Source organism: Miscanthus floridulus, chromosome 5 (genome assembly GCF_019320115.1).
Source record: "Miscanthus floridulus cultivar M001 chromosome 5, ASM1932011v1, whole genome shotgun sequence".
NCBI classification, from domain to species: Eukaryota; Viridiplantae; Streptophyta; class Magnoliopsida; order Poales; family Poaceae; genus Miscanthus; species Miscanthus floridulus.
Window position 1 is genome coordinate 137,146,352 of NC_089584.1, and position 22,005 is coordinate 137,168,356.

The 22,005-nt window shown below is 43.2% G+C and overlaps 2 protein-coding genes across 2 annotated transcripts; one reads left to right on the plus strand and one right to left on the minus strand.

The window, feature by feature from the left end:
* Positions 1–2,545, minus strand: LOC136453778 (uncharacterized). Its single transcript, XM_066454328.1, has 2 exons — positions 2,086–2,545; positions 1–621 (listed from the first exon to the last, which is right to left on the minus strand). Exons 1-2 carry the CDS (start codon positions 2,492–2,494, stop codon positions 542–544), a joined length of 489 nt encoding a protein of 162 aa, XP_066310425.1. The 5' UTR covers positions 2,495–2,545; the 3' UTR covers positions 1–541.
* A 16,460-nt stretch (positions 2,546–19,005) lies between these two features.
* Positions 19,006–19,947, plus strand: LOC136455437 (transcription termination factor MTERF4, chloroplastic-like). The gene has a single exon (XM_066455462.1). It carries the CDS (start codon positions 19,006–19,008, stop codon positions 19,945–19,947), a length of 942 nt encoding a protein of 313 aa, XP_066311559.1.
* The last annotated feature ends 2,058 nt before the right edge of the window (positions 19,948–22,005 follow it).

Here is a 22,005-nt window from a genome sequence, read left to right on the forward strand (position 1 = left end):
TTTCTTTACTTTTGCAAATTTATTATAAAACAACATAATCTACATATATGTCCATGTAGTACATGGCAATATCAGAGTAGCACAAAACAAATAAAAATTGGAACTAATCAACCCTTGGATTAGTAGCCAAAACTCAAAACTCCATTCAGTACATTATTACAGGAGTACGATAACTAGAGCACCTAGTGATCATTACAAGGAAACAGCAAAAAGAGCCAACAGGTCCTGCATTTGCAAACGCTGCATTATGCAGACAGCAGACCACCCTGAGGAATGACAAGCTTCTGAATCCTTTCGTAGGAGCTCAGACCATGGATCTCAATCGAGGTCTGTCGCTGTTCCCGATCATGATTCCTCCCCCTCCCAAGTTTTGCAGAAGCAGATGAGATCACTCATGTCTTCCATGCCAGAGAGCAGAAGCACCCCCTTTCGCTCCCCGTATCCCAAAACCATATAACCAGATTCTTCAACCTCCAACCGACCTTCTTCGGTTCAGCCGTCATAGCGTACACTAACAGAAAGCAGCTAGCCAGCCTCTAGTTTAGCTGCAGAGCTTGACAGTGCATGCTACTGCTTGAGCCCAATACTTCAACCTGGCCTTCACTTCCTCTGGATCGTCACCTGCCAGAAGCAATGCTGATCAGCAAAGAAAAACGGGTCTTTCATAGTAGAAATCAATCAGGCAGAACAGAATCTCAGGACTAAACGGGTAACGGCCCAAACTAGGTAATATATACGGTCTCACGGAGGACATGGTTGTGTACTTGTGCTGTTTTTTCTTCTTCTAAATATATATATATATATATATATATATATATATATATATATATATATATATATATATATATATATATATATATATATATATATTTCTGATTACAAAAGTGCCGGTTTCCTTAAAATGGACCTTTGGTAAAGGTAGAATAATCTTTCTTCAAATTTACGCTCCTTTTTTGAGGAAACGTGTGCTGGAAAGGAGATAGCATAATTCAGTGGAGCCTAGTCTTGCTTTGCTTTGTCGTGAAGATTGTCTTGGAGAAGACTGTAAGCACTTACTGAGAAAAGTGACATCACTGAGAATGCATGCTATGTCTGGTCGCTTCTATATGGTGATATAACCAATAATGCAAGTATCGCTTTGTTCCTCCACTGTGAATCAAAATGATGAAAGTTTTCTTCGTTTTCGTTTGCTACCGAATTCAGATAGCACCAAAAGCATAGAATGGACAATACCCAAAAGGTAGGTAGAATCCCCTGCAGTGTCTATCATCCATGTTCCTTCTATGAAATAGAGTATAGAAGAAGAGGTTTTTATTCTCTATGCCAAGCCTCCTATAAAGTACTCCTATAAAACTTTAAAGGCAACACAACCCTTCAAAAACAAAAGGAATGAATCAGTATGGCTCCTACTAAAGAGTCTAAGACCAAAAAAAAAAAAAGAGTTCTGAACCTGGCAGTCCGAGCACCTAAGTATGACTGAACTCATGAGTTTTCGAATTAGTGTTTCTAAAAGAGATACAGTAACCTACTCTGCAACATCTTGAGTTCTTTCATAATTAAATGTTGTCACAAATCCTTCTTAAAAAAAGATCTCACAGCAAATTATTAATCAAGATGCATTCAGCACCTTACTGAAAACGAGAAAAATGATGCACTAATTGAATCGAGCAAATTGTTATACTAGCAGCTCAAGGAGCACCTAGTTCATCAATCATCCAACCATACACCAGTTCAGCAATCTACCAAAACATGCTTAATATATTTTTTCTTCTGATTTTCACTATTCTGAAAAAAAAATACACGACTGCCTCTTCCTGCTCCTCCACCCTCAACCGGGATGCATAACGTTTGAAACGAATTACTCAGAAATAAAACATCATATGATTTATTGGTGCAGTGTATTTACACGCATAGTGAAGTATGCTTTGTTAGAAACTTTTGAATTTTGGACCAAAAGTTGTGATTCCTCCAGGACAGAAACCGCCACGCCTTTACAGTTAAAGCTACTAATTCACATCATCCCAGTTGAATTGAGAAAGAAATTTCACCAAATTCGAGAACTGAGTAGATAAAAGTAGTTTTTACCCGGTCCAGAGATCCTCCAATTGGGGAGAGGCGGCCACGCAGGCTCCTCCTCCTGCTCCTGCCCCGGCGCTCTCTGCTCGTCGAGGAACCTCCTGGTCATGGAGTAGCAGAGCTCGAGCGCGGGCAGCGTCCCGCAGAGCTCGGGTATCTCGCTGTACGCGAAGCCGAAACCGAGGTCGAGGCAGCCCTTGAGATCATCCAAGTCGTCCTCCGTGAGGCTCTTCGTCCTGGCCACCCCGCCGTAGCTGCCGCTGGCAGAGGACGTCTCCACCATCACGTAGCTGTTGCTTCGCCGTGGCTGCCGCACCAGCCTGTTGCTGGAGGCGGCGGCGGTAGGGTCCGCGGTGGAGGTCGGCAGCTGCGGCTGCGAGGAGAAGTAGGCGGTGGAGGTGGAGGAGACGGCCGCCATTTCTCTGCTCGGCTTTGTTTGCCTGATGCCACTTCAGGTACTCAGGTTCGAGTTGGGCGTCTGGCCTATTTATAAACGAAGCGAGTGTTTCTTGGTTTAAAAATGGTTTTTGTGGGGTAGTATCTTTTAGAGTACTTTATTAGGCAATTTATATTTATGGTTGTATTAGGTGGTAATTTAGTTGTGACATTTTTTACCAGGCTAGTACAACTATTTTAAAACTAGACGTATATATCTTTAATTTTGTATTTAGACATGATGTATATCTAGATACATAGCAAAAATTATATATTTAAAGAAGTTGAACGACTTATAATTTAGAACGAAGAGAGTAAAAAAAAACTCGGCCTACGGTGGGCAGACAGCCCCGCAACTTTGTGCTTAAGGAAGAAGACCTTCTCACGCAGACCGAGAAAACCCCCGAACACCGTGTCCCGCCCTTACACAGGGGCCCGTTACCCTGTGAGTGAGTCGGTCCGTTGCCTGTGCTTTGGAAAACTCGAGACAGGTGAGGAAATTTTTTTAACTCCGGGCAGACGAAGGAGCGCACCCGTGGGGGCTCGAACCCTGCCCGCGAGAGTACCAGACGGACGTCCCGACCAACCGGTCAGAGGAGCCGCTGGTAACGGAGAGAGTATTGAGAAAGGTTTTGGTGGTAGACTTTATGTTGAGGAAGGTTTAAATGGTTTGAGGCATAGGACAACTGTTTGTGTCAAGTACAATTTAAGCCCATTTAGATTAGTTATTTTTTTTATAAGCTACAGCCTGCAATAGTTACTAGGAGCCAACCAGTAGTTTTTTATAACCAGATGGTTAAATAGTTCAAAATGGACAGTAAGTTAGGCTATTTGAAACAACTAGAGCTTTACCATGCTATAATATTGTTTAGCTCTGTTTATCAATTGTTAGATAGGTCCTCTACTAAATACTCCTTTTATTTTAAATTATAAATCGTTTTGACTTACTATGTATCTAGACATAGCGCAAAACTAGGTGCATAGCAAAAGCTATCCCTCGCTCCAAATTATTTGGCTTTTCTATATACATAGCTTTTACTTGCACTTATATATAAATTATGTCTAGATACATCAATAAACAAATGTGTCTAGAAAAGCTATGTACTCACTTCATTCCAAACTTAGAGCTTATTTGGAAACATAGGAATCCCTTTCAATCCATACATATTGGGAGGTGTGAAGCGGAAAACTAGTATAGTTTCACTCCATTTCACAAGGATTCAGTTTTCGGGCAGGGTGGCGTTGACACAGGTGACGCTCTCGGCCATCCCGGTGCACCTCTCCATTGCCGTGTGTCTGTCGCCATGGGCGGTCGACCGCATCGATAAGTGCGTCGATCGTTCATATGGTCTGGGTCGGCCACGGTGGCCGCGGGCAGGTGTCGCGTGGCATGGGACGTGGTTTGTAGGCCCAAGGAGCTCGGTGGTCTCGACGTCATCGACCTGCGCAGGTTCGGTCTGGCTCTAAGACTGCGCTGGGAGTGGGTGCGGAAGGTCGACCTGAACAGAACTTGGATCGACCTTCCGACAACAACCGACACAGCCACGCGTGCCCTCTTTCGTGCAGCAACAATGATGGTAGTCAGGGACGGGACCTCAACGCTGTTCTGGCAAGACTCATGGATCCATGGATGCTGTGTCCAACAAATTGCGCCTGCGGTGTTTGCCTCAGTCCCACGAGAGAAGACGAGGTCACGGTCTATGGCGTCAGGACTGGCTGATCATGCCTGGGTGTCCGACATTACCGGGGCGCAAACTGTTCAGCTCTTCCTCCAGTACCTGGACCTCTGGGAGCGGGTGCGCGGGGTACAGCTGGTGACGGGGGTTATGGACTCCGCCATCTGGCGTTGGTCCACTGACCACAAGTACTCCGTGGCGTCGGCGTATGGTGCGATGTTCATCGGATCGACCTCGCCATTCAGTGCCAAGTTGATTTGGGGGACGCGCGCACCGCCCAAGGTCAGGTTCTTCTTCTGGTTGGCTATGCATCGTCGTTGCTGGACCGCGAATCGACGGATGCGTCATGGGCTGTAGGACAGTGACGATTGCATCATGTGTCTTCAAGCATCCGAAACTCTAGATCATATCCTGTTGGGTTGTGTCCTCAGCCGTCAGGTCTTGATAATCCTCATGTCCAAGCTTGGGCTCACTGTCGTGGCCGCTCACGGTGACGTCGACACCTTCCTCTGGTGGGCCTAGGCTAGGTGTAGGGTGCACCGAAGCAGCAGGAAGGGCTTTGATTCGCTACTCATGCTAACCTACTGGGTGCTTTGGAAGGAACGCAACGCACGGACGTTCACGAATGAAGCCAAGGACGCTCGAGAGCTGTGTTTAGAGATCCGACAGGAGGCCGACTTGTGGTTGAGGGCGGGGTATTCGACCCTGTCGTCGCTCACTTCGTTCATGTAATTGGTCACTTGTGTGATCCCTGCCGGCTAACGCTAGTTTTTCTTTTGCCGCTCGGTTTTATGTTTGTGCTACTAGACGGGGCAACCTTTGGTTACCTTACGTCGATGTTGCCGTTGTTTGTTTGGATGTTCTCTACTTCCTCTTAATGAAATACATGCTACAGAGCACGTTCGAGAAAAATGAAGAAACATTTTGAGTGAAACGGGTTTGATTATCCAGAGAAAAGTTTCTCCTAATCTCTAGCAGAATCCAACAGTCATTTTTAATGAAGATAATGTTTGGTTAGAATCCAGATTCTCCTAGAAATGTTTCATATCCATATTCTCTACAAATGTTTCTCTGTTGAATCAAAATCACTTAGTAGAACCGCTTGATAGCTTGTTAGATTCTTGAAACTAGAACTGGAATCAAGAGAAACCAGATTTTGGGATGTTTGCATTGTTTGATGTACTAGTAAAAAAAACTTGTTTGTTTTTTGTGTCCTTTTTTATACTAGTATAAAAATAAGAATATATTCTAAGTGATTCTTCTTGAATCGTTCCTCTCTTTGTGGAGTTTGACAGGATTGTCCTAGTGATTCTGTTGAGAATCTAAATCGTTTCTCGCCGCAAAACGCAAATCTGACCCTGAATCGTTTGGTACAGATCCTCCGGTTGCTCTCCATAAACTTTTCGTTTAATATGGATTCTCATGTTTCTGCAGAGAGACGGCTCAAAAAATTATATGAAAAATAGGCCCTAAGCATATAAACCCACGCCGACAAGCCTCAGCCAGGAACTAAGTTTCCAAAACTACTTTTATCTAATTGCACGATTAGGTTCAGCTGCCTAAACCGCAGTCCGCAGACGCTAAAACACTTTCGCTCACATTTCCTTCACGAAAGTCTCTTTCTTTCATCAACGATTCGATCCAGTTGCCTACCTTTTCCTTGCTGTACGTATCGATATATGATGTCGGTATGATGAATCTTAATTTCTGTATACGGGCCCGTTTGGTGGGGATACAGATTCTTCTAGAAACGTTGCAGATCCAGATTCTGTTGAAATATGAATCACTCAGTAAGAATCAGTGAAACGTTTGGCTATTGATCTAGATTCTCCTTAAAATGAACTGGAATCATCGTGAAACATCAATTTGGGTGATTCTGCTTCCTAGTACAAAAACGAGAAATGTTTCTCTAAGAATTTGAAACGTTTTTTTGTCACCTATTTGGGTGTTTGGCAGCGATTATGGTGATTCACCTGAGAATCTGAAACGTTTCTATCTTCCAAACGAGACCTACATAGCTGCTATTGGGTTCTGGTGTTCTGTTTAGGACAAGTCTCTATGTACAATACAACCTGAACACTTATTATGCAGTAATGAATTGAGTGAACTAAATAAGAGATGCAAAAATTGGCAATGGAGACCGAATATTTCAGCTCAATCCAGTTTATTTTATATACTGTGTTTTTTTTAAAAAAAAAATCCTCAGTTTCAAAAAATGTTTCAGCTCGCAGCTAGCTGCTTGTCAGTCTCAGCCATCACCACTCACCGTGGTCAGTCAATCAAAACCCAGACGAGGACCCTCTCTCTCTTTTCAATCACAGACGAGGACCCTTCATTTATCCACCCGTGGCTTTATTAACAGTCAGTAACAGTCGCAGTTTTTTTTTTACGTACTCCACTTGTGTTGTGCATGTGGCGTGTCGCTGTCTTGCCTCTTGCGCATGTGCATACTGCATGTGGCGCATGGCGCCCGGGCGCGGCGGCCCCACGGCCACGGCCACGGCGAGCCAGGGAATCTGCTGCACGGGTATAGGAGTCCATGTGATGTGGGTTCCGCCTGATTATCGTTCATTATTGGTTGGAGTTGGACACAGCGGCCCATCCCTGGCCACGATTGTGATCCCTCCCCTTGAAGCGCTGTCCGTGTGATATGCCAAATGTGCCTCGCTTTCGCCCCACGTGGCAACGCGTACCGTATTCGACCTGGTGGTGAAGGGTGGATGGCTGGATCATGCACGCAGGGACGTGCGTGCAACCTGCTGTGTATTGCAAATTCGCAGCAGCATGCATTGTATGCAACGAAAATGGAGTTCGTGATGCATGTGCCAAAACCAAAAGGCGAGGAGTCCCGCCCGCGCCCGGGCAGTCGGCGACATGCATGTCATTCTCACGAATTTGGACGGATAAGTGCTTTTGTTTTCTCGTATTGTTAACATTATATTGCGCCGTGCATGTCAACCACAGTTCACGAACAAAGACTTTTCGCTAACCAAAAGATGATCGAGCCACTTATTTGCGCCCTGTTTGCGCCAAACTGTGAAGTCGCAATCCATCTTTGAGAATCTATATTACCGATCGAGGCCCTCGAGCTATATGTATTTGATTTGATCCACACAACGTAACCCACATATGATTAAAGCCAGCAGCTAGTGGTGTGGATTCGGCCCCACAGGGACCTTTTCCGTGGCCTACCTAAATTCTAGCACACATTAATTTTTAGCCAAATTACCGATCGAGTCGTCCTCTCTGTCCAATTCGAAGATGCTGATATTCGCTGGACCACCGCCACTAGTCCGGGCACTACACTACACAGGGTCACACAAATTCAGGTCGTTTTTGAATTCTGGCGACTAATATACGTGTCGTGAGTCGGTTGTGCTTGCTTCTGGACGTCAACTTGTGCATGATGCCTGCTTGGTGTTCAATCAAAATAAAGAATAAATAAGAAAATTAAAGTAAATAAAACTCCGAGGGCAGTGAATAAAAGATGCGCCCTGTGCACGTAGTAGATGAGTATAGTGTCCATCTCAAATTAACTTTTTACTGGAAGATATGTCAGAGGAAGAGGAGTGAAAAAGAAGAAGGAAAAAGGCAGCTACATTTTCTTGCCAATTGCTAACTAGATCACCCAGGCGTTTTTATTTGAGGAGTTAGCAGGATTGCACGAAGTACCGCTACCGGACTCCTTGAGTTTGCCGAGTGTCCCAAACACTCGACAAAAGGCATAAAACACTCGGCGAATTACACTCGGTAAAAAATGACTCGGCAAAGACGTCTTTGCCGAGTGTTTTTTATCGGGCACTCGGCAAAGGCTTTGCCGAGTGCCGGACACTCGGCAAAGGGCGGACACTCGGCAAAGTTGGAACCGAAAAAAAACCCGAAAAAAATGAGAATTTTTACCCAAAAAAAATGTAATTTAGCGCCCATCTAACTCCAGCTTTTTTCGCGTAAATTTCACAGCTATGCTGCCGACGGGATTCGAACCCGAGACCTCCTGCTACGCACAAACCTCCTTTACCACTACACCACACTGTCACTTGTGTCTAGATTCCGTTTTAGTTCCCAATATATTATACTAAACTGAGTGTAAATTGTTTGTTTGAGGCTCTAAACGAATTCAAATAAAAAAGTTGTGAACTACAAAGTTTCATAACTTTTCGAGATCTACACTTTTACTTTAGGAAGTTTTTCCATTCGAGGTCGTTTACAAAATTTGAATTTTAAAATTTGAAAATTCAAACGCAGTTTTGCATGACAAGATGTTTTCAAATCAAAAAGTTGCCAACTACAATGTTTCATAACTTTTCGAGATCTACAGAGTTTATTTTGGTTGTTTTTTCATCCGAGGTCGTTTATAAAATTTGAATTTTAAAATTTTGAAATTCAAACGCAGTTTTGCATGACAAGATATTTTCAAATCAAAAAGTTGCCAACTACAATGTTTCATAACTTTTGGAGATCTACAATTTTTATTTAGGAAGTTTTTCCATCCGAGGTCTTTTGAAAAATTCAAATTTTAAAAGTTTCAAATTCAAACGTCGTTTTTCATGACAAAATGGTTTCAAATCAAAATGTTGCCAACTATAAAATTTCATAACTTCTCAAGATCTACAAAGTTTATTTTGGTCATTTGTTCATCCGACATAGTGGTAGTAACATTGTTCACAAATCATATATATCTCTCTTCTACTTTCATGAAACTAATATAAGAGATGAGTGATGTAGATTTTATGAACAACGTTATTGTCGCTTTGTCAAATGAAGAAATGACCAAAATAAACTTTGTAGATCTTGAGAAGTTATACAACTTTGTAGTTGAAAAGTTTTTCATTTGAATTCATTTAGGGCCTCAAAAATTGCTTCGAAAAACTGATTTGCCGAGGGCCAAAAAAAAATGCACACGGCAAAATGCCTCTTTGCCGAGTGCCAAAACATAGGCACTCGGCAAAATACGGCTTTGCCGAGTGCCAGAAAAAAGGCACTCGGCAAACTGAGAGTAAATTACTTTTTTGAGGCCCTAAATAAATTCAAATCAAAAAGTGGTCAACTACAAAGTTTCATAACTTTTTGAGATCTACAATTTTCATTTAGTAAGTTTTTCCATCCGAGGTCGTTTGAAAAATTTGAATTTTAAATTTGAGAGATTCAAACGTAGTTTTGCATGATAAGATGATTTCAAATCAAAAAGTTGTCAACTACATAGTTTCATAACTTTTGCAGATCTACAATTTTCATTTAGGAAGTTTTTCCATCCGAGGTCTTTTGAAAAATTCAAATTTTAAAATTTTCAAATTCAAACGTCGTTTTTGCATGACAAGATGATTTCAAATCAAAATGTTGCCAACTACAAAATTTCATAACTTATCAAGATCTACAAAGTTTATTTTGGTCATTTGTTCATCCGACATAGTGGTAGTAACATTATTCACAAATCTTATATATCTGTCTTCTACTTTCATGAAACTAATATGAGAGATATGAGTGATGTAGATTTTATGAACAACGTTATTGTCGCTTTATCAAATAAAGAAATGACCAAAATAAACTTTGTAGATCTTGAGAAGTTATACAACTTTGTAGTTGAAAAGTTTTTCATTTGAATTCATTTAGGGCCTCAAAAATTGCTTCAAAAAACTGATTTGCCGAGGGCCAAAAAAATGCACACGGCAAAAAGCCTCTTTGCCGAGTGCCAGAAAAAAACACTCGGCAAAGACGTATTTTGCCGTGTGTTTTTGTTTGCCGAGTGTATTTTTCTGACACTCGGCAAACACGGTCTTTGCCGAGTGTCCGATAAAATACACTCGGCAAAGCCTCCGGCACTCGGCAAATCGCCGGTTTCCGGTAGTGTACAGAGGAGGTATCCCTTGTGTGGCTGCAGGCCTCTTGCACGTACCATGCGCTTCCACGATCGATATCAACCCGTGATGGAACGTGAAATTGTTGATAAGAAACGACAAACAACGAGGAGCCTGCGGTGCACATCCAATCCAAGCAAAACACATGTGTTTTTCATTTTCACTCTACTCCTATATATTTTGGTGACGATCACAAGAGCATTTTATATTTTTGTGCACATTAGCTCCATAATAAAAGTTATTTAAGTTTTGACCTATAAATCAAACTTCTCTAATTTTAGTAGAGTTTATTAAAAAATATGTTAATATATTCATGATGTGGATTTTTTTTATCCAAACAATTTATAGATATTGACATGTTGTGTAAATTTATATGAACTTGTTCATCGAAGTTGGCATAATGAGTAGCTTCGAATGGTGTACACTAAATTACTTATATAATTAAAATAAACTTGGTGTTACTGTTAAACTAATCTTGAATTGAGGCCGAAATTTGCATGGCCATCGATGTATCGTAGTATGAACGACGGTGGTGCACGCCTAGCTAAAAGTGGGCAATTCGATGGAATGTCCCATACTCCCATCCGCCGTCAACAGTCAAAGCTGCCTCAACGCGGCGGCCTGCAGGCAGCAGGCTGCAGCGACCTTACATTATTGGCTTGTAAATTAGCGCTGATGATGATGACCCCAGGTTTTTCAAGTCCAGAAAATGGGCGTGTACTTCTCAAACAAAAAAAAATGCACATATACATGTAATATACTATTAAAACCCCCCTTAGTTTGAACGAACTACTCTATCATGTAGTTCAGTACTAGTAGTCCCGGCAGCTAGCCACACTAATCATGAGCGACCTGCAGGAACCCTTGATTTTAGTAAACAACTAATCCTGCACCATTACCAAATCTAACGACTAATTATGACCGACCCGACCCTCGATCATTGCGTTCTTCCGCGGCGCACAGCAGGCACAGCGCCGTACTCAGAATGCGCAGGCGCGGCTGATGATTTCACGATGCTCTAGGCTATCTTCACACACATCTTGGCGTTGGCGACAAGTCGATCGCGTCGTGTTCTATCGGTTGTCCCCCTTTTCCCCTTGTCGATCGATCGAAGCGGGACTCGAGGCCAGCAACTCCCTAAAGCCTTCTGCTTCTTTTAAGCACACTGCCACCGTAGTGCAGGCCGGCCGTTATTAGCTAGCTAGGTCCATGTCCTGATGTCCATCCATCACGACGCCCAATTTCAGCTCTCCAAAACCAACACTTATTACAAGTGCTGCTTCTCACTCCCATCAAAAAAAACTTTCGAATTCTTGTATTGTACGGCCGGTCTTTGTCGGGTAAGGACTAAGGTGACACTGTTGCTGGGATCGCCAATCCAGATGGTACGAGTACGACGACTGTGCAGCTGCAACGGGATCCCCCACAAACGTGCACCAATTATCACATCAAGAGGTATCACCAATAATAACGATGTAGTTCGGCTGATGGTTTAGGATTTCTCCGGCTGATAAGCCAGCTAATGTTATTTTGTTGTGAGAGAAAAGTACTGTACTATGGCTGATAAGCAGGGCTGATAAGTTCAAGCGTACAGAACGAAGATCGACAGCACTAGCGCCTGGATGTCCGGATGCCTGCGTCTGTCCGGACGCCCACGGCTCCTCCGCCCCGTTCGCTCAGATTTGCGCGCCGCCCACGCCAGCTCCGTTTCACGTGCTCGCATCCGAACCGCCGGCTTGAAAGTGCATCTAGCCTTTTAGTGGATTTTGGATGATTGAATGAAAACATGATTAAATGTCTAACCCGTTTGCTAAGTGTGGATAGGAAATATGTTATCTCACATATATTTAATGAAAGCCAAAATGATGTATTGTTGGAAACAATCTAGATCAAACACAAGATGGCAATGCAAATATAATTCATGTATGGCTTATTTATTGTGGGATTTCGATAACTCATATGAAACAGGTATGTTGAAAAATAATTAATGAGACAAGAAGGATTGCATATGGAATGGTCTTAAACTTGCTATATGAAAGACAAGTATACAAATGAACTTAATGAATGATTCGACACCAAGTGTGATTAGATATCTTGAGATGATGAAGATAGCAAGAAAAGGCTTCGAGGTACTAAGCAAGGGTGAAGGACAAGCGACGGCTTGGCGACCAAGGAACTTAGTTAGGGTGAAAAAAGAAGTACTTGCATTTAGTCAAGGCACCAATCAAATCATGTTGGTCATATTGAAGTGAAGAATCAAATCCTAGATGACTTTATAAAGGGATGACTTGATATCTTTGAAGCCAACTGTCATATATTGAATAGAATCAAGTCAAATGCTCAAGATGGCAATGCTCAAGGATAAAATCAAAATCAACATGTTAACACCCTCACTTGATGAAGATTGAAGGCTATGGCATTTCTGTTCAAGGAAATTCAACTCAAACGCTTCAAACCCCATTTTCATTTGATCTTGAGTTAATAGGTATGTCGTACTATCAAGAGTGATGCATCATGTTGATAGATAATCATTTATAAGTGCTCAAGCCAACCCATGTGAGATCTGAGTGTTTGAGAGACAAAAGAGCTAACTTGTTTTCTGCTGGTCTGGCAATATTGCCTAGTCACAACAATTCCTTTGTTGTCTCGGCTTTGCTCGTCGGGAGTTTCGACGTCTCGCGCGTCACTGACAAAGTGACCGTTGGGGCTGTATGGCCTTGATACCGGACGTGTCCGGTATTGCCCAACGGTCACATAACGACTAGTTTTTCAAAGAAGCTATAAATACTCCTTAGCCTTCATCTTTGGAGGCTACTGATTCTGCTGACTCTCTCACACATTTTTGAGCCTTGAGAACACTCTCCAACACTCTCTTAGTGAGTGATTGATTCAATCTTATAAAATCCATCTTGTGGGTTAAGAGAGATTCAAATTTGAGAGTAAGCCACCCTTGAGCACTTGTGAATATTGTTAATCTCGTGATTTGCATTTGTTACTCTTGGACTCTTCGGTCCTAGACGGCTAGGCGTCGTTGGAGAGCACCCAAGACATTGTGGTGTGCCTCGAAAAGTTTGTAACGGTTAGATTCTACCGCCGCAAGGGAAGAAATAAAACTAGTGGAAGGAGGAAAAAGAAGTTGGAAAAGACTTCGACTAGAGTGGCCTTCGTAGTCCTCTAGAGCTGACCTTTGCTGGGTCGCTCGTAGCCCCCTCAACGGAGAGTAGATCTCGATGGAGGCCAAACTTCGATAAAACACATCGTGTGTCTCGATCTCTCTTTTCATTGAGTATTTGTGATCCACTTGTGTTGCTTGAGCTTGTGAACAGGTTACTACTAAGTGCCAGCAGCTTAGTGTGAAAGGAGAAATTAAAAAGGATCAAGTTGAGAGCTGATCGGGAAGAACCTGTGTATACCAGACGCATCTGGTATTGATACCGGACACGTTCGGTATTTGTGGTCTATGTTGTTTTTATTCAATCTCATTTCTAACCTTTATGGTGCAAAGTTTTAGATCCTAGATACCTTACACATACCTTGTTTACTCTGTTAGCTGACTCGTGAGGGGTTTATTTCTCTGATTAGGAGTTGCCAAGAATTTTTAGAAACACCTATTCACCCCCCTCTAGGCGGCATCCTCGATTCTTTCAATTGGTATCGGAGTCAGGACTCACTAAAAGCTTCACCGCCGTGAGAAAAGGATGTCGACGCCTAACGAGTCAAAGCCGGTGCTTCTCCAAAATGATGGTTCAAACTTTCAAGCTTGGTCAATTCATGTACTCAATGTTTTAGGGCTATTAGTCCTTTTGTTGAGCATATTATGGATGCAAGTATACCTCTTCCGGTAGTTGATTGGAGCAACTACAAAAATATTCCAAAAAAGGAAGAGATATGTGTGCAACTCAATGCTCAAGCAATTAATGTCATATTGAGTACATTGAGTGCAGAGGTTCTAGATGAGGTTATTTTCAATGAACAACCACTTCCGGAGAGTGCTCATCTCATTTGGACTAGACTTGTTGAGTTATACGAAAAATCCAAATGCGATGATGCATATGAGCTCGAGTCTATGGAAAACATGTCCAATGAATCCTCATGCAGTGAAGAAGCCTCAAGGAATCAGCAAAGCATCGAGCTAGAGCAAAAAGTGCAAGTCGCAAATATCGTGTTGTTTGGGCGTAAATACTGGACATGATGGCCACGTGCGCGCAATAGTGGCGGCCTCGATCTAGGCTGGTAGCGACGCAGAGGGTACAACGGACAGGCACGGACGCGACGACGATGCGACGGCAGCGGCAGCATCGCGGTGCGAGGCGGATCGGCAGCGCGGCAGCAGTGTGCGGACACGACAGTGAGGTGATAGCGCCGGCAGTGGCTTCGTCGTGGCGTGGGACGGCAACAGCTCTGCGTGGCGGGCCAGCGGTAGCCGAGCCATAGCCAGGCCAGAGGTAGCCACGTCCGGCCGGGCGCGGTAGCGCGCGCACGCGCGACCAACGCGGCGACGCCGAGCGCCCGAGCATGGTGACCGCGCCCACGCGGCCAACCAGCCCGAGACGAGTCGTGCACGAATTTTAAACCGTCCAAAACAACTAAACAGTTGCTTCAGGAGCCAAACCATCTTCACCATGCTTAAGATGGCATATGAGACTACCAAATCGAGCCATAACACTACACCACCCCTTAACCCAATCTCTCAAAATAATTTGCTAAACATAGTAATGTCTAGATGTTGACAGACTTGGAAATTTTCTAAGTTTTTGAGCTGAGCTTGATTTCAATTTGTAATTTCTAGGCTAGTAGAAATATTAGCTAGTAATATCATTTTTTGACAGCAAATACTTCACTATCATCTACAAAGTTTGTACTTCAAGCTTTATTTAAGTATCACACATATGTTCTATAGCATTTTTGCTTAATAAAAATTAGTTTTAAACCCTACTCAATATACATGAACTACTAAATCAACTTTCGTTTAACATTTTTATTAGTCATTTTAAGTTACAAGAAATTTATATACACATTCTATCACATGCATTAACACATAAACATGATGCTCATGACATGTTTTAGTAAATGATTTTGGGGTGTTACACCCCGCCTCTTCCACAGCAACACCGCGCGGCCTGTGCCTCCACCCCACACCGCCGGTGGCGGCCTACACCTCCTCCACGCGTCGGTGGCCGCGGCTTGGCCCTGCTCGCCCTCATAGAAGCCAACGCCAGCGGTCTGCACTTGCAACTTGAAACACTCAATGTAACATACATTTGAAACATTTTAGGACATACGCTTGCAACATATGTGTGAAACATATGCAACATCCAGATAAAACAATTGCAACATAAAAAACACTTACTGCAACATAAAACTAAAACAACTGAAAATATTTGGAACATATTATTGCAACATATGAGTGAAAACAATATCCAAATAAAAAACGATTGCAACATGCGTCTTTAGCAGGGCTCCCCTGCCTCCGACTCTACGCTACATTAACCAGGGAAGCTGGAGTTGGATGAGCGACAAATCCTGGCTCCTCCTAGGCCCTTGTTGTTTTGGAGAAGATAGAGAAAAGAACTTTTTACTACAGTGGTCACTATAGTGCACTCGGAGGAGGAGCCAAAGCACTTTAGACCTGTGCCAAACAACCCCTTAGCTAATAACTATGGCACTGACTGCTCCAACCCAGCTAATGGATTGCTAATAGCACATAAAAGAGGAAGAGTATTATACTGAAAAATACCGGTGCATCCACAATCTTGATCTGAATAACACCAAGCTAATAATTAGCTAGCCAATTAATGTATAACTAATGTTAGTCATAAACCATTAACCAGCTAACTATTAACAGTAGCGAACCAAACAGGGCAAGTTGTTGAGCAGCAGCAGCCGTTGTTATTAGAGCCGGTACATAGTGCATGCTAGCTAGCAACCAATGAATACGCTTCCTATACGTATGTGCTAAGCACTTGGCTTCGTTCCGGTGAGTGTCGAACTCCAGCCAGCTGTGGTTAGGTGTAACGATTGGAAGATAGATAGGTGATGGTGCACTTGCACGATGATATAAGATATATATATACATTGTGATGAGTCTGTGACGTGCAAGCCAAGATATTTCCCTAACGAGCGTGCATAACTATAACGATGTGCCGGCATGTTATATGTGCAGCAAGTACAGTGGCAGTTTGCTAAAACAAATAAGTTCTTAGAATATATGGTTAGGACTAAGAGTACTGCATCATTGAGGACAGCGTGTTCCTAAGGCCCTGTTTGGTTGGGCTTTTGGCTTTGGCTTTTGGCCCCAAAAGCCAAAAGTCCAACCAAAGGGGCTGCTTTTGGAGGGCGCTTTTTCAGAAGCAGCTGCTTTTCCGTAGTTCATTTTTGAAAGCTGGTTTGACCCTGCTTTTAGCTTTTGGCTTTCTGCTTTTCGAAATTGGTGGAATAAAAAGCTCTTCCATAGTTGTTTCAAGAGAGATAAAGATAAAAGGTATATTTTATACTTGTTTAACTAAACAGCTTTCAGCTTTTCTACAGCTCACAGCCCACAGCAGCTTTTCCACAGCTCACAGCCCACAGCAGCTTTTTCCTACAGCCACAGCCCAACCAAACAGGGCCTAAAAAGATGTGGCTGGATGGATGTGAGTACGTGACTAGGAGAGCCAGCTGGTAGATGTAGAAGCTTGGCATATATGGCCAAAATGAAGCCTCCTAACAGGAAAGGAGACGCATGCACAATCATAGTTTTAGCCGAAAACGTATATTGAAAGATAAAAGCAGTGTTTACTAATAGAATAAGTGATTATGATATATAGTTAGGACTAGGAGTACAGAGTACTGCATCATTGAGAAGTACAGGGTGTTCTGAAAAGGAGTAGCTGGATGGATGTGAGTACATACGCGACTAGGATCGGAGAGCCAGCTGATAGAAGTACAAGCTTGGCATATGGCCAAAATAAAGCCTCCTAAACAGGAAAGGAGAAGCATGGACAACCATAGTTGTTTTAGCTGCAGACATATATTGAAAGGAAAAAAATAATCAATTTATATATTGAAAGTGCAATTTAATAAATACATATTATAAGGAAAAAGATGAATCTGTCTAGCTAGCAACTGGTTGTTTTAGCCCCCTCTAAACAACCAGATTTTTTTCATGCACTTACCCTGTCTTATAGTTATATTTACATCGCCTTATTACTGTATTTACAATGATTTTTTCAGTGTAATTTATTGGATAGAGTGATGTAATTTGGAAATAACAGAAATATATGCCATTTTTTCAAAAAATAATTTAAATTATTTCTATGGATTCCAGACATCAGGAAAATATATGTCAAATTCTTCATAAATTCTTCACAAATTTGAAAAGAAAAAAAAATCTTCACAAAATCTTCGCCGTGGGCCTTTTGGGCCACGTGATCTCTAGTGAAGCAGCCTGGTCCTCCACGCGGGCGCTGAAGTCCCAGAAGCGCGTCCAATGCCCCGGCCGGCGCCGACTGCAGCCGTCGTTGGAGCCTTGGCGGATCCGTGCAGCATCAGCATGTCAGCTGTCCGTCCAGCATCCAACGGCCAAGAATCCGCATGTTTTGAAGCTCCAAAACATGCGGTTGCCATTTAGCAAATCTGAAAAAGATAGTTTGGGAGAGGAACCTAAATACCTAAATGGCCGTTGCTCTGATAGGTTGGGTACCATGGTTCGAAGCCAATAATTCTTACCGTGTACTCTGGTTTTATAAAAGGAAATGTATTACAACGTAAAACTGTAGGACACGCTATGCAATTCCTCTGCAAACTACCTAGATTTTTTTTTCTAAAAAAAAGGATAATAATAAACAGTCTGGCATTCAAAGAAATAGATTACAGAGCTGCCTGGACTGCTGAACAGTCACATAATAAACTTTATTTTTAGTATACAAGCAATGTATTATTCACTGCCTAAGATGCAGATACACCAACTCACCATACCATAAAAAAGTTCCACACCCACATTACACACAGCTAGACAACCAGACGCCAGGGCATTACATTTTGTCCATTTACAGGGCTCCAAGCAACCATATCACTTCGCCAATTACCATTTACACATTCACAACTTGAAATACACACATGACACAACAGGTCAACAACTGATAGTAATATACACCAGCTCCTAAGACGGATGGAGTATGCGTTCAGAAGACCTTAAGTTTCATGATTTGCTATGACCGGCATCCAGTTCCATGTTCTGAAGCCTAAGCTTCCTCTCATCAGAAAGGAGCTTTGCAAACCGTGTGAGCATAGCAGCATAGGTCAGATTACGGCTATCTTTCGGCATTGTCTCGACGTAGTTGATCTTATAATCATCCTTGCTTAGTGGCTTATGCAGAAGGTTTTCTCCAATCTTAACCAGACCTTGAAGCCTCTTCTCCGTTGAGAGGTCGGCTGGCACAGCCCCTATTGGTATGTTGCGGTCCTGCAAGAAATAAATGAACATAGACATAAGTATATAATGAGCATGTTCGTTTGTTGTTTCTGGGCTGATAAGTCCGGCCGGTGCTGGTTTGTTGTGAGAGGAAAACACTATTGACTGGTTGATAAGCCCTGGCTGAAACCAACAAGTGAAAAGGCTGAATATTTGATCGCCGGAGCAACAACTTGGATGGCACTGTGAAATTGCTCTGTAACATACTGATGTCTAACCGCAAAACAACCTGAGCCAAATTCAGGTATGCTGCCCATATTTTTGGTCGCCCGCATCCTACCCAGAGTTGCCTTCGTACTACTATGGTCATTGCCAAATTTTCATCGGCCTGAGTGCCTGACAAACTAATACGGAGCAGTAGTGAAGTCGTAGTTGGGCTGGACTTTGTAGTTTGGTGATTGGGCCGGCCCAGTAACAAAACCGAAACGTCTTCCGTCTACCACCATTGGCCGGAGGAGAGCCGCAGACCACAGCGTTGGCCGCCGCACCCACACGGCGCCGGCGAATAGCGATGCTCCGCCTCGGAGGCCACCTCCTTCCCGCTGTCCGCGCCGCCTCGCCTCTCCCCGCCGCATCTTCCCTCCCCCTCCACCGCTTCTTTCTCTTCAGCACCACTCCCGCCTCTCAGTTCGTCGTCGAGGACTACCTCACCACCAGCTGCGGCTTGACGCCAGAGAAAGCCCGCAGGGCCTCTAGGTACCTGCCCAGTCTCAAGTCGCCCGACAATCCTGACACCGTCCGGGCCTTCCTCGCCGGAATCGGCGTCTCCAAAGCCGAGGTCGCCGCCGCAATCTCCAGGGACCCGAGGGTCCTCTGCTCCAAGGTGGACATAACCCTAACCCCCTGCATCGCCCAGCTCCGCGACGTCGGCCTTTCCCCACCGCAGATCTCCCGCCTCATTTCCATCGCCCCCACCATCTTAGTCTTCCCCAGATTGGTTCCCCGGCTCGCATTCTACCTCTCTTTGTTGGGCTCCTACGACAATTTACACACCACCCTCAGCAGGAGCATGTACCTGCTCACTCAAAATCTCGAGCGTGTTGTCAAACCCAATATGGTATTCCTGCGACAGTCTGGCCTAACTGATTCTGATATTGCCAAGCTCCTTTTGCGCGCCCCGCGCATATTGGCATTGGAGACAGGCCGTTTCAAGGAAATTGTGGCGTGTGCCGACATGCTTGGTGTGCCACGCAGTTCAGCAATGTTCAAGTATGCCATTGTGGCCGTCTACAACATAAGTCCTGGGAAGATAAATGCTAGGTCAGATTTCTTGAAGAAGGCGCTTGGATGCTCTGAGGCTGAGCTGGGCATTGCCATACGCAGGTTGCCAGAAGTTCTGAATTTTTCAGATGGCAGGGTGAGTCGCGTGGTGGATTTCCTGAAGACGGAGGTTGGTCTGGATGCCAAGTACATAGTGCATAGGCCAAGCCCTCAAACTTGCATGTGTGCATAGAGAAGATGTCAGTTACCTAAGCAGATAAAATTTCAACTTCCGGTGTCCGGTGATCAAAACTATGTTATGTCGATAATAGTGACGGTGTGAGAAAAACTGCTAAGCTATATATACAGTAAACATGTAGAATTTACCTGAAGTTTAGACTCAAGGAATGCAAGGAAGGTAGCAGGGATGATACCCTTAACCCCACCACCATCGATACTCAAGACTGTGATCAGGTTTCCCTTGCTCGGTGGTGGGCATGCATAATTATTTTCCATTGCAATGGCAAAGAAGTATGATCTGTGACCGTCTTCTCAGCTTTTGTTAAGGTCAAGTACTCATGAATTCTGACCTTTGAAAGGCTATTTATAGGCGTGGAGGCAAAAGACAACTCATACTGAAAAAGCAAAAAGTTTTGATTTGGCAAGCTTATCCGAGATGGTTTCGGCACTGTTTCTCTGGAAGTATCTTTATGCACTTGTCCAATCAACAACAACAACAACAAAGCCTTTAAATCCCAAATAAGTTGGGGTAGGCTAGAGTTGAAACCCAACAAAAGCAATCAAGGTTCAGGCACGTGAATAGCTGTCTTCCAAGCACTCCTATCTAAGGCTAAGTCTTTGGGTATATTCCATCATTTCAAGTCTCCTTTTATTGCCTCTACCCAAGTCAACTTCGGTCTTCCTCTGCCTCTCTTCACGTTACTATCCTGACTTAAGATTCCACTACGCACCGGTGCATCTGGAGGTCTCCGTTGCACATGTCCAAACCATCTCAACCGGTGTTGGACAAGCTTTTCTTCAATTGGCGCTACCCCTAATCTCTCACGTATATCATCGTTCCGAACTCGATCCCTTCTTGTATGACCGCAAATCCAACGCAACATACGCATTTTCGCGACACTTAGCTGTTGAATATGTCGTCTTTTCGTAGGCCAACATTCTGCACCATACAACATAGCAGGTCTAATCGCCGTCCTATAAAACTTGCCTTTTAGCTTCTGTGGTACCCTTTTGTCACATAGGACACCAGACGCTTGCCGCCACTTCATCCACCCTGCTTTGATTCTATGGCTAACATCTTCATCAATATCCCCGTCCCTTTGTAGCATTGATCCTAAATATTGAAAGGTATCCTTCCTAAGCACTACTTGACCTTCCAAACTAACATCTTCCTCCTCCCGAGTAGTAGTGCCGAAGTCACATCTCATATACTCAGTTTTAGTTCTACTAAGTCTAAAACCTTTGGACTCCAAAGTCTCCCGCCATAACTCCAGTTTTTTATTTACTCCTGTCCGGCTTTCATCAACTAGCACTACATCGTCCGCGAAAAGCATACACCAAGGGATTGCCCATATGTTCGACACCTTCAAGACCCTGTTCTTTTTGTTCTGATTTTTCTTTACTTCTAATAGAAATAGCATACGAGTACAAGCTTGGTTATCCTGCAATAGTCATATTGAGACACAACTGGGCAAGTAAATATTCATCCTTTATGATTTAGAAGTACTACTTTGTTTTAGCTTTTAGTTTCTTTGAGTTTTATCTTAGTCCAAATTGAGGATTGAGTAAGACAAACAAATAGAGATTGAGTAAATGGAACCTTGGAACCTTCGAAAAATCATCAGCTCAACATTATTGTTGATAAACTCAGAACCCTGCTCCTTGGACGTGAACCTAGCGTCCTCTGCTGTCATCTATTTTGGATGTACAAAGGAAACATAGGAAGATTTACTTGCACAGCATAACATTAAGGAAGTTCTCCTCTTAGTGAAACAACGTGCCGAGGCATGTATGTGAAAAAAAAACATTAAGGAAGTTCTGAACTTAAGATTATGATTATGTTTCAGTAAAGAGTGTCAGGACTTGTATAGCACAAGTACACAGCTTCAACTTTCTAGCCACCATGACAAGGATTGTGGTAACAAGTGAACTTTTTTTTTTACTTTTAGCATTTATGTAAGCTACTATAAATTAAATTGTAAACAAGACGTGGAAATTTCCTAAAAACGATAGAGCCAAAACTTTTGTAGGGAAAGATCGAAATAACATTCAGTCCATAGTTGTTTATCTT

What these genes read in the sequence shown, in the direction of transcription:
- LOC136455437 (XM_066455462.1), top strand. Translation starts at nt 19,006, where the DNA reads ATGCTCCGCCTCGGAGGCCACCTCCTTCCCGCTGTCCGCGCCGCCTCG.
- LOC136453778 (XM_066454328.1), bottom strand. Translation starts at nt 2,494, where the DNA reads ATGGCGGCCGTCTCCTCCACCTCCACCGCCTACTTCTCCTCGCAGCCG. An exon ending in TTGGAGGATCTCTGGACCGG is followed by an intron (nt 622 to 2,085) that starts GTAAAAACTACT and finishes TGCTTCTGGCAG; the next exon opens with GTGACGATCCAGAGGAAGTG.